Source organism: Hippoglossus stenolepis, chromosome 22, assembly GCF_022539355.2.
Source record: "Hippoglossus stenolepis isolate QCI-W04-F060 chromosome 22, HSTE1.2, whole genome shotgun sequence".
Classification (NCBI taxonomy): Eukaryota; Metazoa; Chordata; class Actinopteri; order Pleuronectiformes; family Pleuronectidae; genus Hippoglossus; species Hippoglossus stenolepis.
Window position 1 is genome coordinate 5,482,806 of NC_061504.1, and position 16,812 is coordinate 5,499,617.

At 42.7% G+C, this 16,812-nt stretch overlaps 1 protein-coding gene across 8 annotated transcripts in view; it reads right to left on the reverse strand.

Moving 5' to 3' along the window:
- nav3 (neuron navigator 3) overlaps positions 1 to 16,812 on the reverse strand; it is a 184,499-nt gene that overhangs the window by 38,103 nt on the left and 129,584 nt on the right. For all 8 annotated transcript variants that reach the window (XM_035147282.2, XM_035147281.2, XM_035147279.2 and 5 more), the window contains 2 exons: positions 15,987 to 16,394; positions 13,938 to 14,057 (listed from right to left, as the gene is read on the reverse strand). In XM_035147282.2, coding sequence (XP_035003173.1) covers positions 13,938 to 14,057; positions 15,987 to 16,394 — 528 coding nt within the window. The remainder of the gene's footprint in view (positions 1 to 13,937; positions 14,058 to 15,986; positions 16,395 to 16,812) is intronic.

Consider the following 16,812-nt stretch of genomic DNA (forward strand, 5'->3'; position numbering starts at 1 on the left):
CTCGCTGTCAGTCTGAGCTTCGAAGCTGTGTATCTTCGGCTTTAACGCAGTTCTCAGAAAAAAAGAGGCTGCTGCTGAGCACAGTGAGAGGAGCTCTGATATCAAACACAAGTCTTTTAGTGAGTGTGTTTCTAGACAAAACAGGCTTTTGCAAATACAGCCCGTGTAAATCGATGGCTTTGAAATATGCCTGGGTCGTTTCCCTTTAATTGTTCCCTCTCATCCTTTAAGCCTGTCTGATACCGTGGCTTTGTTTTTAAGGTGAGTGCAGCTTCATCTGACAGCAGCCGACTGCGTCTGACTTGTTCCAATTTGACGGAGCGCCAAGGTTAAATGTGCTGTCAGTGCTGGGTGGGGCCTATAAGTTTTGGTGGTGACATTAGCTGCCGGGTCACCTTGACAATCACATGTAGAGTTAGCGCGTTGCTCAGTTTTTCTTCCCTCAGAAGAGACGGGGGAGTTGCAGTGCACTCTGGCCGTTCCTCTGAGACCACCCTTCAGTGCGTGACAGACAGCTGGGGCAGACGGAGGCAAAATTTGCTGCTCCAAACAAAATGAAACAGTCCAAAGTGACTTGGCTGCGCTCCATAACAGGTTTTGTCAGCAGACACACATCAAACTCTGTCGCTGTGTATAAATATAGTTATTTACTGAAGAAAATCATTAAATTATCAGAGAGAAAGATGCTTCAAAAATAACTTATAGGACAAAACAAGAGTGTAAAATGTAATTCAAGCTTCTTTTAAAGAAGACAATGGTCACTTTTAATATTTTCTTGCAAACTGATACAAATCGGTCTAGACGACATCAAGTGCTGCCGATTTACTGGGGAAATACAAAAAACGAGAAATGATGAAACAGCAGTGAAAGGATTGTCATGCAGTCTATCATCATAACACCCAAAGCGGAGGCAGATGGCTGTGAGGAAGCTCATTGACTTACAATTCTTATCTAAACATGAGAATAATCTTGTGCAGCTTCCCCTGGCAGCATCATATCGCTCTCTGCTCCTAGGGTGGTCCCTCTAATGCAAAACTGAAAGTCTTCTGTATGGAGAATTAATCTCAACTGCGGTTATTATGATTAAAACTATTTCTTGGGTAATTCTCGCTTAATTAACATAATGAGTCACAGTGCACGTCTTTTAAGCACAAAGTAAAGATTCAATACTTTAAATGTAATTATTAAAGCAAATGCATGTTAATTAACAAACTGAGTTTTTCTAATGCAAGACAACAAACGGAAGGAACAAAATTGCTGAATGAAAATACAAACAATGTGCAGATACCTTAGGACAGAATGAGGTATTAGGTTAGTCATCGATATTGAACGACACCCCTTTAAACCCTGCAGACAGGGCAGGGCAAACCTTCAGTGAACAGTCATTGATGACGTAATAGATGTTTTATTTCTGTGGGTGATCAGAAGGTTGGGGACTGCTAAAGAGGAGCATCTATGTGCAGTGGATTCTCTTGAGATAAAAGATTGATTAAATGAAAAGAAAACAGAAATAAAGTGCGGCGCTCCTCCGGGGAGCTTGCCGGTCTGTAATAGGCTGAAATGTTTCATCAGGCCGACTCCCTGGGGTAAGATCGGCTCTGATTGCTCGGAGAGAGCTGTGGCTAACCAAGCTCCTCCCCTCCGATCTGCACGCTTTCACATGCACGTCACCGCATCTCCTGCGGCGTGCGGCGGGTTGGGGGTTGCACCATCAAAAAGGAACAGGCAAACTCAATAACCCTACAGTGGGGGCGGGTGAGTCGGACTTTTGTGTCATAACTTCTTAAATTAACAATGAGCAACAATGTACAGAGCAGAATGCTTGAAAGACGACAGCGGTGGAGGATATGAGCTTCTGTCCTGTGCTTCATAAGCCGAGAAGCGAAATCGGCAGATGGTGCAAGCAAAGCAAGACAAAGTCTCCCTCCCAAAAATTCCCCTGAAACCACACTGTATTTCCCATGTTTCCCATGTTTCTATTCATTGGACAAATAAAACTGGGCTTCCTTGGACTGCAATGTCCTACATAGTGCGGTCAGTGTATGGTGGGGTCGAGTATAGAATTGTATAATGACTGCTGACATGAAAAGGTTTGACCTGTTTTCAAATCCCTGGACCTGTTGGGATACACAGTCTGTAAGAAACATGCAAGTAGAGCTGCTCACAAACCAAAGGCAGCGACCAGGTGGGAGGATGTGACTTCAACACAGAAAATAGTGAAACAAATGAGGATGTAAGAGGATGTCTACCCTTCATACTGTTTTATCTTATGGTGAATTCCATTGCAAATGCTTGTTCTTGGCCTGCTGTGTCGCAGCACCTAGCTGCTCCCATGCTGCGAATGCACTGCTGAGGCGACACTCAACCATGCAAACATTATCTCATTCAATATTCAATGCGCTGTTCCTTGTTCCTTCTACGGCCCAGAGGACAAGATGCTATTAGCAGAATGAAGGAAAACTAACCGCGGTGATTACACTGTATCAAAGAGATAAAGGAGATGAGGGGATCGACAAATATTTGATGGTGTTGAAGTTAGTTAATCAGGGATGTCCTCCAGATAGGACAATGCAAATACTTCAGAGGAAGTGGACCTCTTACATAACAACACTGAGGACCAAAATGTATTTGTAATGGCATCTAAAGACCAAAGAATTGAGACCAATTTGAATTTATGAGTTGTTTGTATCAATTATGATTAAGAAACCCTTAACTCTAATTGTGGCACATTTTAATGTTAACAATTCATTTAATGAAGTATTATAAATGTCATTAAAATCCCATGGATGACTCTGAATATACATGGATATTCAGGAGAGACATTCTATAGTTCTCATCTGACAACAAATAAAGGAGAAATCACCTTGTGAGTGAATTCCTGTTTCTCGACGTCAGTTGGTATTTTTTTAATAAAATAAACATCTTGTTTTCAAAGCTCGGGTGAAGAGGGGCTTCTGCTGCTGCTTGATTGACAGTGCGATGCTGAGACTGAATGTGTGGACTGTGAATGTGGATATGAACAAGTAAGCTTCATTTGCGACAGGAATATTAACTCTGAATACTTGTTCCATTTTTGTTAGATAATATGTCTTTAAGTGTTGACATTTTTGTGTTATATGGATGCTTCCTTCAAGTTAAAAACAATAATGACTAACTGTCCACACAGCGAGCTCAAGTTAGGATAAAACACAACAAAGCCCCAACAAAGACGTCCTTCTCAACCAACATGACAATAACTGTCACTTAAGGAGTGTTCCTGTACTTCCTCTCTCCCTCACATACATACATACACACACATTAAGCACAGAGCACTGTGATGTAAATGGAAAGCACTCATCCCCATTTTCCTGTAGAATAACCTAATCCCAGTTAATGCCACTGAGCTCCTCCAATTACAAAACAAGACATCCATGCAAATGACTTTATTCTTCCCTCTCCTGCCATTTTTGCATCTGCCAAAGTTGCTAATAGGCTCACTTTCTCTTTGACTCACACTGTGACTCAACGTAACACAAAGCCACAGAGTGTGTGTGTAGACCAGTTTCCAGCTTTGCTGTCAACTCACCTCTATGGGATGGACGCTGCCTGTCGCCTTGTCACGGAAGTGATTTGCTTTGGTTTGTTTCCCTGCCGCGCCTACTTCGAAAACTGGCTAAAGCTCACCTGGCGGAGAAGCTAGAGGCTGTGAGACGAGTAGGAGTCCAGAGAAGGAATGGGAACGAAAGAGAAAGGAATCAAGGACTACCTCACTCTTCCACTTTCACCCCTTACTGCTGCTGCCAGCTCCCCCTCCCTGCTCTTCATCTGCTCGCCCCTCCTCAGCAGGATGGGCCTGTCCGCCTTGAGAGAGGCAATCAGACAAGTCTTCAGCGGCGGGTTATCAAGGGTTAATTAAACGAGGATGACAATGCAGAATCAAGCCAAATCAAGGAGGGAGTGCTTTGCTGGATGAGAGCCGACAGTCCCCGATATTTGCAGGATGCCTCTGACTGGAAGTGATCTCATGCATAATACGTGAGGTGGCTCAGAAAAGTCTGTCCATGCAGCCTCATGTTGGAACATTATTCATGACGCTCTTATCTCGACCACTGAAAGAGCCTAATGGTGGGTAGAACAGCACAATGAGCTGGTTCATTCATCTTTATTTATCTAGGAGGACTAACTCAGGCTTCTTCATCACTGCCATCCTATTTCAAAGTCATATAGAGCTGCTCAGTGTTATAATGATCTTCATTTGTTGGAGTCTAGTGCCGGAGGACAGTTACTACCACCTGGAGACTGAAATTCAGAAATCTCCTCAAAGACACCATGTACCGTGTGAGACACTGTGCTTTAACCTTGTCTTTGGATTTTCTGTCTACTGCTCGTGTTAGCCACCCAAAACTTAGAGACGTAAAACATTGTTCAGAGTGATAAATAGAGGCAATGTGGGTAGTTGTCCAAATAATAATGTAATGGATTATTTTTCTCAAGGTGTCACAGGAAGAGAAAAATCATTTGCATTTTGACAAAAAAAAGAAGAAAAGAAGCTCTCGCGTCACTGACTGGAATCCAATTCAGATCGGCACAACTCAATTTAAAAATCAACGTGACCTTGGGAGGACAGGCTGGAAATGCTTCTCCTGCCAAGCTGTGACAGACGGCAGGACGTCAGCGCTGCCTGGCCCGGCTGGTAAAGATGCCCAGGCTTCCTACTGCAATGCAGTCAAAGATGACAACAAAATCTTTAGCTGTTCAGAGGCGAGGGATATCCGGCAGGCTAATACATCCCGACAGGGGTTTGTTCGAGTCTATGGCACACCGCTGGCAAATGTGCAAACAAACAGCCCACATAAGTGCTCCCTACCCACAGCCGCCCCAACCGCCAACCTCCTCCTGTGGCCTGGAGGGAGATAAACAAATCTAAAACAGTTTCACACGTTTTCTACCTCAAGACAAACAAATACAATGTAGCAGGGTTGGTCAGGATTTATGTATTTTCCCCAAAACATAAAAATAGATGGAAGGTTCATCCAAATACAACAGTTAACAACACACTTCCTGGGGACCTGTAGAAGTTCACCCACCAAGTTTAAGCTGATGTAATGAGCAGTTGTTGAGGGTCGAAAGACAGAGATTTTATTTATCATTAGTATAGTAAAGTGAGGGTCTTTGAATTTTGGATTCTGGTAGGATGTTGGGTTCAGACAAATTGTGATAGATTGTGACTAGATTTATCAATAATGAAAATAATCATTAGATATTTTAGTTGATGGCCACAAATGAGGTTTAGAAAATATCTGCATTCAAACACTCTGCATACAAGACACAAATGGGTTTGCATGGGAGGGGCAACACGAACCAGACGGTCACGCACCCTGGTGAGGGTTGCGGGTGAGTGGGTGGGGCATCAGAGGATCACCCGGCCGTCTGCCTCTGCTGTCTGTGGCAGACGACTTGGCAAACTGTTCACCGCCAGACCTTTCATCCTCAACTGGTCTGGCGAAGAGAACCCTTCATCTATCTAGGATTAAAGCGTTACAACGTGATAGACAGAGGCGGCACAGTTGCAGCTCTGCCAAGCTCCTCAGCTGAGGTTAGAACCCGACCACCAGTGATCTCGGTGTGCGTCCAGAATCAATGATGAGCAACGGACAACCGGCTGAGTCTCTGCGGGAAAGAGACTTGACAGGGTTGTCGCAATTAATTCTATATCAATCCTTAACTGTGTGTCAATCCTGATGCTTGAAACTTGACAACTTAATACGCTACACTATGGAAAGAGTTTTTTTTTTTATCTGGGGTATTAAATTATTTACACTGCCTCTTAGTGCATTTTTTTGTCCAACAACTGCAAAATAAATGGTCTTACAAATGTACTTACTGAATATGAACTCCCTTGACATCCTATTTGGGTAACTGGAGGGCTTTCACTGATCACAAAAGAGGAATACAAACACCAATAGGTACTGTACAACTTCATATTCATTTAGAAGATTAATATTTTATAATCCATATTTAATCTGCAACTGGAATCAGTGCCAGTAAAATAAATGATAGCAATGATAGGAGCTTTGTCGATTCTTATTTTCACTAACTCATTAGTGCTGTCAGATGATGAATGGAGTCATATCTTTAGAAATTCTCAACCTAATGAATTGATGCAGCTGGAGCAGAGGGTCTTTAGTTCTTTTATCTTAAATCCATCCTGAATTAGCAGTTCTGACTTAATCCATCAACAGTATTATCACACTGGTGGAAACACAAAACTGTAGCATCTGTACATCCTTCCCAAGTCCTCAAATGTTGTTCAGAAATAAGGCAAGAATGAATTTTCCAATTTAACAACAGCATGACAACAAACTGCACTGACTCTAAAATACAGAAAAACTGACCACAAATGCCATCACACAATTCACACATACAATACGTTTCTAAATGCTAACAACATCTAATTATGTTGCTTTGATTTTCAAGGTTGTCCTTTCATTTCATCACAACTTGTTGCCAACCGCATGACAAAGAAACCGCTTCGAGTGCAGACATACAGACAATTCAATCTTTTAAATGAATTCCCAGTCCTAGTAAACTCTCAGGGGCACAGGCTCTGCATCAACAGTCAAATAACCGCTGCTTTCCCCCTCTGCAAGCACTCGGCCTTTTAAATAGACAAACTTATTTGATTAAAAGTTTTAAATCACCACAGCGTTAAGACTCAAGATATATTGGAATCAGTGCTTGTAATGGAGAGAATTGCTCTCTTTTTAATAAAGCACTACATCACTTCTCTGTAAAGATCAATAGACCACTTCCCTATTCACAGTAACTCTAATGTAGTGCTGTGGTAACAGTTGGACTTACACACCAACACTTAGCACCACTTATTTGATATTTATGGACATTTTGAGTCCATTACATGTGGAGTTTTAAGTCTTTCAGCGGGAGCCAACGATAACCCTTAAGCTTGTGATAAATGACACAAGGTGGCAATGTCTTAGGTCTTAAGAATAAAGCTAGAATGAGTCACTGAAATCCAACAACCCTGACAACTATATGGCCTGGGCCAAACACAGGAATTAATGTGGGGTAACATACAATCTTCATGTATGACCTGTTTAGCACATACATGCACTAGGGAGGAATATGTATGTATTATTAGCCTCTTATGTCACCTTTGTGTCACCTTAAGGTGAGTCATCATCAGGGCATCACTGTTTCCCATAAATCCCATAGAGTCAGAGTTGAGACATGTGAGTATGGGACAATTTGCATGAAAACAGGGTGTAAAGATTTATGCACATACACTGTGACAATGACAGATATAGAGATAAAGGAGGGAATGATAAGCCATAAAGGTTCCTGCTCCCTGAACCAGAGATGTGATAGATAGAGGTGGATCAGAAAATGAGCAGAATTATATTCTTATTCCCCACTATATCTTATGTCAGTCTTCTGTTGTCAAACATATCATGTAATGAAGTGATGACATACAAACACACTTCTGTTACTTCTGTTAAACACCCTGTATTATTGGTGTAACAGTTCATTGACTTGGTTCATCAGTCTCCTTTAAAGTTTTAAGTAACTAGATAGGTGCTTGATGAGTGCATACCTCAACCTCCTATCTCACCATGTTAAAGAAAGTGAGAACATTTTTGATTTGATAAACTCAGATATTGAATGGATTCTTTCTTGGGTCAAACATTTTATGGAAATTGGTTTCGTCGATTTTTGTGTAAATCATAACTAATAAACGCAAATGAAAATGTAACGTCCTTGGTCGACGTATATATAATATAGTCAAAGTATGTTTAAAATGTGAAACTGAAAAATTCCCATTAGTGCAATGAACTAGCAGTCATTCTGGACTGCTCATTACTTACAGAAGTTAATTAAAAAAATATAATGAGGTGGTGGCTATAGGCCATATATTTCTAACTTATGCTGTCACAAGGCTTTGTGATCATATATTTCATAATTAATGTCTCAATAATCTACAAAGACACTAATGACCATGTTGTCTTTCACCTAATAACCTGCCCCTGACAGGCAGAGCTGCGGTTCACCGTCAGAGAAGCATATGGACCAAAGATCATCATGCTGAGAGCGGCTTAAACCAGGCTCAGTGAAGGAACAGAAACCACAGCACAATGTACTAACAGAAGAGTCAATGCTGAGCCACTGAGCAAAATGTAAAGAAGCCGTTAAAATAAAACAAGAATCCTACTTGACATCCTAATATGTTGTATAGAGTAGTTCAAGTTTTGATTAAAATAGTGCATTGAAGTTTTTTCCTATGCACAGTAACACAAAATAGGATGTTTTGAATAAAATATTACTTAGGTTGTGTAAAACTACAAAAACTGTGAGGCTTAAGTGGTGAAACAGTACCTGTGCACGTTGGAGACTCTAAGGGGAAAATGCAACCTGATTCATTGGACCCAAACCTCACATTCAGAAAAAGGAAGTAGGGCACGATGTCTTTTTATTCCACTACCGCTCATTCTGTAACTACTCGACTTCACTTATTAATTCAGTGAGTACAGTAATTAATGAGGATACCAGGCTTCTCCTGCAGGAGAATATGAAAAATATTCAGATCAATTATAAATAGAAGGAGCAGCATCCAGAGTGGGAAACACAATTCAGTCAATGCCAGACAGTGAAAAAGTAAGAGAAAAAAATTCCAAACTTCCAGAAGGAGGAAATCTTCCTTTGAGCTCATCTGAATAAGTGGAGGCAAATTTGCATGTGTTGGTAAGGGCCACAATCTGACTGTACAGTACTTCAGAGGGAATATGTGTGTGTCTTCGAGGGCACACATCTGCATAGTCAGCTAAGTTTAGTTTGTGTGTCTGTGTGCTCCTTCTTACGCTGGAAAGACTGAAAATAGACAAATGCCTCGAAACAGAAACAGACTGACAGGCGCCAGAAGACTTCAGAAAGCTCGAAAACGGAAATATGAAGCACTGCAGTTTCAGGTGCAGCATAAGATAGGATATTTTCTTCCTAAGTGGGGCCCCTAGCAGAGATGAGCTACAGAGAAACTTATATAAGACCGACTTTGTCGCTGATGGTTAAAAACAGTCTCCTGCAAATCTCCCCGCTGCTTACGGCAGCACCGACGAGCCATGCAGCTTCCCCACGACTGTCAGTGCTCTTCAGAGTGACAGCCGGGATCCTGCTGCTCAGTAACACACACACACGTATGCAGGAATCTGCACACACACACACACGCACGCAAGCACGCACGCACGCACACAGTCTTCGAAGTCGAAGAAGCGAACTGTTTGTCAAGCATGGTCAACACAAAACAACACACATTCAAACACAAGCTTGTCTCCAATCCCCTAACGCTTCACATAACCCCCAAAAAAATGCAGAGCCAGCTGCCACAGTCCAGCCCTGAAAGAGAAGGGTGAGGGGGGGGGGGAGAGAAAGAGAGAGAGAGCGAGAGAGAGGGCAGACACCAGGATGCAAAAAGAGAAGGCCCCTGTTACTTATTCATGTGTCTGCTGAGAACGGGAGCCTGTGTCAAAACATTCTCCTCTGGTGTCTTTTCTTGACAGTAAAGCCTTGAGTATGCACTCATCTATGTTGCATGACACACAGGAGGGTATTTTTAGAAAGGGGCTTTTAGCCAAGGCTGAATTCACCATTGTTTTGAAACGGACTGATTAAAAGAGGGATCTGAGCCTTTGTTCTGCTCTGGGGCAGATGGTCAGTTTCAGGAAATTCTATTCATAGCATAATTTAAAAAACACCTCCAAGAGCAACTTCATATTTGACGCTAAACTTATTACGGTTTCTTTCACGCTTACGTAAAAAACAGAGGCTCACGCTGATCAAGGTACTTAAATCTAAATTTTGACTTCACAGGTTCATCCTCCTCCTTCCAAACCACCTGCAGAAACATAACTTCCTGTTGTTTAAAAAGATGGAGATGAGCAATATCTAACACCACCTACAATGACATCAAGCACATATGTCATGTCAGGTTTACTGCAGCAAACATAACCCCACACTGTTTGAGCCCCAGATGGTCTCAGTCACCTGCTGGCCACGAGTCTATATCTGATGAGTCACTTAGACGCCTTTCCTCAGGGGCTCTGTTGGTTGGGGAGGAAGCTGCCGTGAGTGGCAGCCAGGGGAGTCATCATGGACGGACAAAAGCGCAGAGAATAATGAGCCCCATGGGAGCTCAGTTTATGTGCGCAGACCGACTCCCGCTTTCTGCCTCCCAGGATGTCTCTCTGCTACTGCCAGTGTGGCAGCAGTACTGGGAGTGAGGGAGGTGCACTTGTGTACGTGTGTGGCTGCATGTGTGTACCTTCCCCAATGAATGCTCAGAAATGAGAGGAGATGCAAAAGAAAGGAAGAGAAGAGGGGACATTTCGACACACTTAGTATTCTTTCCAAATTATTTGTCCCAAACTGCACCTTAAATCCAGGTACCACCCATAAGAACTTTCTCACTGTGCGTCCACTTGCCAGGGACAAAACAGGAAACTAAACCGCAAACTTTTTAGACCAAAACACCTATGAAGAGGCTTTTGTATATGCACACCGTACAGATGTTTCTATTTATGCACATTTGCTGGGTGGAATACATTTCTGTTATACTGGACAATAAATTATGTGTAATTCAAAACCTTAAATCTAACTTGTGTTTGAATGAAGAAAATACAGATTTTGGGTTTAAGAGAAAGAGATTCTTCATAAAAGTTTCTTCGATTTTCAACACACAAGGTCAAGAAGACAACAAAGACGTCCTTCTCTACAGCAAACCTGTTTCTCCAGGGGCCTTTTTCATGAAAATATTTTAGACTGGTCCACATCTATCTATAGCTCTGTTAAACATCCGTCCGAAGAGATGCGATCATTATGTCTTGAATCTGTCTATGTGTTTCCTGTGAGTGATCGGACCACCTCTGAATTTGGTTGAGGTGATCAGATCTCAGGGCGCATTCAGGACACATTTGGATGCTTTCAGACCTGTACTTTGCACTGACCCCTTGTGATCGGATCTCTCGGGGTCTGATCAGAGGCTTAGATTAATGCGAGTTCGACACTTTCACCAAAAATAACGGCTGACTTATTTGAAGCCTAAGATGAGCCACAGGAGGCTTTATTTTCCACTTGTTCAAAAGGAAGCCTAACATTCAGACCTCGACACCACCTGCCAGGTTCAGAGGCTTTTAAATATGTGTTGATCAGCTAAATGTGAAAAAACTTTGGGCCATCAGGGAAAGAGAAAGTAGACATTTTGGATTTGACTCACTTGCAGGCTCAGAATAAATGTTTGGCTTATCATTCCTGAAAAATTCTACAGAGTCAGTGAACTGATTGTTTGAACTTGGGCCTTATCTGTGGGGGTTGTGTGGAAAAGTAGACGAATGCTCCTGGATAGAGAAGGAACGGATCATGGAGGGCAGATCCTGTCTCACAGAACGAGCTAAAGCCAGGCTGAGGTGTGAAGCCCAGCGAGTAATCGCTTCGGAAATGAATTCCCCCCCTGAGCTTTGTCGTATGTCAGTGGGAAGTGACAGCTCAGCGTCTGACAATCACACAAGTCAGAGGGAGGCCGGGGAGGCATCATGTGTGTTTGTTCATGTGTGTATTTGTGTGTGTAACATTTATACAGTTTTGTAAGCGGAAAGAGAGGAAGGAAAGCAGGAAGGAAACCGGGTTCCTGAGTACAAATCCTGATCCTACTGGGAGTGTGTTGCCTGCAGGCATCTTAAGGGGAAGCAGGCATCAATATTTCCTCACACCCCCTAGGGCCCAGAGCACTAACACCGACTTTAGCTGAGAAAACTGCTTTATTTTTGATTTATGTCAAGTCAAGGTGAGAGACACTTTGGGCCAAAAATATTTAAATGCTGAGATACAACACAAGCATGAGACTTGGCAAATGGAAGAGACAGTTCATAGGGTTCATATTTATTCTTAGCCAATCTTTCCCTTTGCCTGAGTGTCAAAGTCTGACAGGCAGATCAGTCTGAGACGGACGGGGGCAGGTTAATCGCCTATTCTCAACCTCCGGTCAGGCCCAATGTGTTTTGACGCTCGACCGAACACAGATATGATCGGACTGGCTTGACTGACTGTTGTGACAAACGTGCTATTGAGAGCACGAAACCCAGAAGCAGCAGGATTGTCTGCCCTGTGAAACAAGTGGCAAAGACACAGATACAAGCAAGCACATCTGCAAGTCGTACTTCACTCCATCTAAATGTGCCTTACGCAACCACATGCACATTTATCCCATTAAGCTTTTCTTGAAACTGACTGAGGCAATCTCATAGCAATCTGAAAGTCCAACCAAAATTACTGAGGAAACCAAGCTTCATTTTTTAGAGTTATTGGAATTCTGATGCATGCTGTCATCTTGGCTTAGAGTGTATTTATTTAAAGCACTATAAGAAAAGCTAAGTAATTGTTGAGAGCCATATCTGATTGCGTTTCAGGCTTCCCACTCCTCTTAACACTGCGACTCATTAAAATCTTGGCAGAAGTTGAAGTTGCGACACTGGGAAATGTCACCGCATCAGTTGGTTCCCAGAGGCCTTTCTGAAGGCCTGCCATCACAATCTCCGCTTGACAGCATCAAATCAATATCGCGTCTTAGATGTCCCTGCAGTAGTGAGGTGGCCTGACTATCACCTCTGGAGGACATCAACTTATTTAGGACTTTCTGCTTGAGGCTTTGCTTCTCTTACTCGATGTGATGATGAGCAAATAAGACCGTGTGTTTGCACCATGTCATCTGTCGCTGCCCAAAAGCTTTCACCTTTTTTTCCCCTTCTGTCTTATCTAACCTGTAGTAAGCCTGTATATACAAGTGTATACAAATGTATCAATTTCTTCTCCAACACTATCTTCCTACTGATTCTAGAAATCTCTGTCTGTGGAACGCATATCTCCAAAACAATTAATCTTATTGACTTCACACTAGGTATGTGTGTTGTGTATGGCCCAAGGAAGTGCAGTGTTGAATTTAGTGTGGTTGGTGAACAGCTAATTGTTCAGTAGTGGTGGCACAGCTTCAGGGTTCTGGGGGCTGAGACCTGCAGCCTGTCTTTACTAAATTACTGCAGGTCACTTTTACAGTTTCAGAAGGAAAGCTGCAACCAGCATTACGTCAGACCAAGCAAACAGTCCGTTCCAAGCAGGCAGGTTTAGAACGGGCACTGACCTAGTATCAATAAAGTTAGACACTCAGGTATTAACTCCTCCTCACTTTATGATAACTTTTGTATAATGTCAGTGCTTTAAAACCACTTGTGATATAGATATTCATACAGTCCTCTATGTGCAGGTGCAAATTAGCGCTGTAAACGAAACAAAACCACACAGCGTTCATCTAGTTCATTTAAAAAAACAAAACAAAAAAAAACATATGTTTAAATCTAGATAACTCTTTGTACCAGTTTGTTCTAATTACTTCTGCCCGTTTGCATGCTAAGTTGCTGGTTAGGTAGCTGTCACAGAGATGAATGCTTCAGCGGGCTTTACATCATTTCTATGCAATTGGCTCTCAGAGGATGCGCCTGCAGTTTCTGCTTGTTCTGTTTTCAACCCTTCTGCCATTCTCGGCGCTGCTTTTCTCAGGCACACGCATCACTGGCCGCAAAAGAACAGTCGGCTGGATTTACCCTTGCAACGCACACCTGGCTGTAGCTAAAAGTGATTGGCAACCGGCGAAGTTACTGAGGCTTGTACTGTTGAAGCCATCGCAGGCTTCTCCAGAGAGGAACATCAGCTAAACGCCAAAAGGGAAAACTGAAATGCAAAAACGCAGACAGCGTATGCAAATTGGGATATTCAACAACGCGCTTTCATCCATTCAACGTGTCCTTGGAAAACCTAAATAGACATGGGTGCGGTCCAAACGCGCATCAAACACACGTCAGCAGAGCGAGCAGCGCCGCATGATTGACAGACTCCAGCCTTACCTGTCTATGTCTCCCTGCATCTCTTTGCTTCCTCTCTGGGATATTTCTCGCGAAGAAGCCACGTCTGAGCCTCGGCCTGTGCTCCTTGCATACAGATGGAGGCCGCCGTCTGTGAGGTATCTGTGAGAGGAGAACCAATTAGAGGAAGTCGATGTCTGAGCTTAGTTTGACACCAAAAGTTTACTTATTCGATTTTTTCTTTTTTGTTTTTTTATAATGAAAAGCAACAAATTAATTTAGCTAAACAAGAGATGTGATAGAGCCTCGTTTGATCAATGGATAATCTGACTAATGAATTCTGTTTAGAAATATATAACAAATGGGTGCATGATTAAGTGAATTTGTGTATCTTCGGATGTGTACATGGCAGTGAGCAAGTGGTGGGATTAGAGGCGACTGCCAGACAGCTATCAGACACGGCTGATAGGACATGGGGATCATTAGTGTTGAGCTAATTAAGCTAATAATTCAGCTAATCACCTTTCCCTCCTGATGTGTTGCTACATCTTCTCTTCTGACACATCTTTAACCCTATAGATGCTGAGCTCCATTACTCCTCGCCTAACTGCCACTTGCATCATCCCCCATTACTCCTTTTGGGAAATCTTGAGTGCACGGATGCCAAGTGTGTGTGTGCGCGGAAGATGAACTGCTTTTTTCAGCACACCCACCACTTGCTCACGGCATTTATTGCTATCGAGAGAATGAAGGTCAGATGCCCACACTTGTGTTGTCACAACGTTTTCTGGAAGACACTGATTTATCTTCCCTCATTCATGTAATCTATTACTTGAACCTTTCTTCTCCAGGCATGACAAGCCAATGATAGCCTTGGTGGATGTCAGCAGGCTATTTGTATTGATGCACAGAGAAAAAAAAATTGCTGAGACCTTGGCAACTGTGTGAATACGCAGCTAACGGTGAACAGAAATGTGTCACTTATATTCATGATGCTTCAAAAGACAAATGGTGTTTTAAAGGTGGCGTTTTAAGAAGTATGAGAAGGCCAATCTATTGTGTATTAAAGCTGACGTCTTCTGCTTTAGACATCAAAGCAAAGTTGCTGAGTTAATACCCATTCATGCAGTGGCCTTGAGAAATTTCATCAGCATGAGCAGGTTGTAAAATGTACCGCAAGTACATATTTCAAGTATACAAAGGCAAAGAAACACATTTATTGCCACGGTGTTGCATGTACAAGTCACAACTTCAAATCCAATGCTGTTTCACACCATAGCAACAAGCGCGAGTAACGTCAGGTGTTAAATGGTTCATGGTTATAGTATCAAACAAATGCCTTCGCACCAATACTCAAAACACTACTTTAGAATCTGCTGTCACTCAAATGGATGCATTTGATTGTAAGAAATAGTTAGGCCTTTTGGACAATTTGTTTATTAGCTTTATTTGCCAAGAGTATGAGAAGATCAATAACAAGGCTCTCATGTCTGTAGCTACCAGTCACTTAGCTTAGCTCACCGTAATGGTGGAAAACTCATCTGTTAAATATATATGAAAACTAAAAACTAAAAAAGTTAGATTTTTTTGGGCTGAGAGCAGTTACTCCCTGAAGCGTTGTCATCAGGCTGCTGTGCAAACACAGGTACCTCGGCTTTACCTTTTGAGAAAGCCAGGCCAGCTGTTTCCCCTATTTTTCATTTGTCATAAGCTCAGCTAAGCAAACTGTCTGCTGACTGTAGATATCTTTAAATCTAATTCTCAGCAAAATAGCAAGTATGTTTATTTCCCAAAATGCTTATTTATTGATATAAGGTTAATAGTAAATCATCTAGTATGTTTTAATACTTGATATTCATTATTTTGTTGTACTAAAAGTTTGTTTACATCAGTTAACATTGTAAAGCTGCCTATATTTTCAGTTATGAACAGCTAAGGAAAGCTGATTTCTGATCTATGAATTAAGTTATATGTGACTATACCTGTAATTTACTTATGGTAGGCCTATCAATAAGCTTTGTTAGTAGCACCATTAAAGCAGAAACTTGGAATTAGTCAGTGTGTCAATGGAGGCTAACATGCTTATCCTACCCGCTGGTGATCTCATCCATCCGGCCGTTCTTCCCTAGGATGTCCCCATCACTCATGTACCCTGCCACCTCCATCTGCTTCCCTCTCTCCAGCCCTCCTTCTCCCTTCTCCCCCTGCTCAGCCCCCCTCGACCCTGCCGCTGCTGCTCGCCTCAGGGGGGCACTGTACACAAACCTGGTGGCGTCCGTGTGCCCACTGTAGCGCCCTGTGGTGGTGCCAGCCCCTGTCGAGCTCGCCCTGGGCGCAGCATAGCTGCTGGGCATTGAGGGGGCATCGCCTGCCTGGAGACGAGGGGTCTGGGTTTGACCCAGTCGCCAGGCCATGGGGGAGGAGCGTGTAGTGAGGGCTGGGAGACTTCGCCCATTGACCTCAGTGGTTACCGTGGTGTCGAAGGTTGTTTCTAGTGTACTGTGGAGAGAGAGTGGTAGAAAGACAGAATAATGGAATTATATACACAATATTTTTTATTTCTTCTCATCATTCTATCATTTATCATCAGCAGGGTGTTTTCTGACAATTGCTAACCACTCTTAAAGGCTCCGTGAAGAAGCCCTTTAGTAAAGTGGCTCCAATAGACCAGAAGCACAAGTCTGAAGCCATCACTGATGCCATCGTATCAAGTGCACTCCTGTGTGAAGGGCAAGTCATTCAGGTGAAAAGCTCACGCATATTTTCAGAGGAGAGCTGCCACTACCTTCAAATCACATGCTCGTTCTTCTAACATTACTTTTGTGTGTCTGTGTGTGTGTGTGTGTGTGTGTGTGTGTGTGTGTGTGTGTGTGTGTGTGTGTGTGTGTGTGTGTGTGTGTGTGAGTGACCTTCCTAC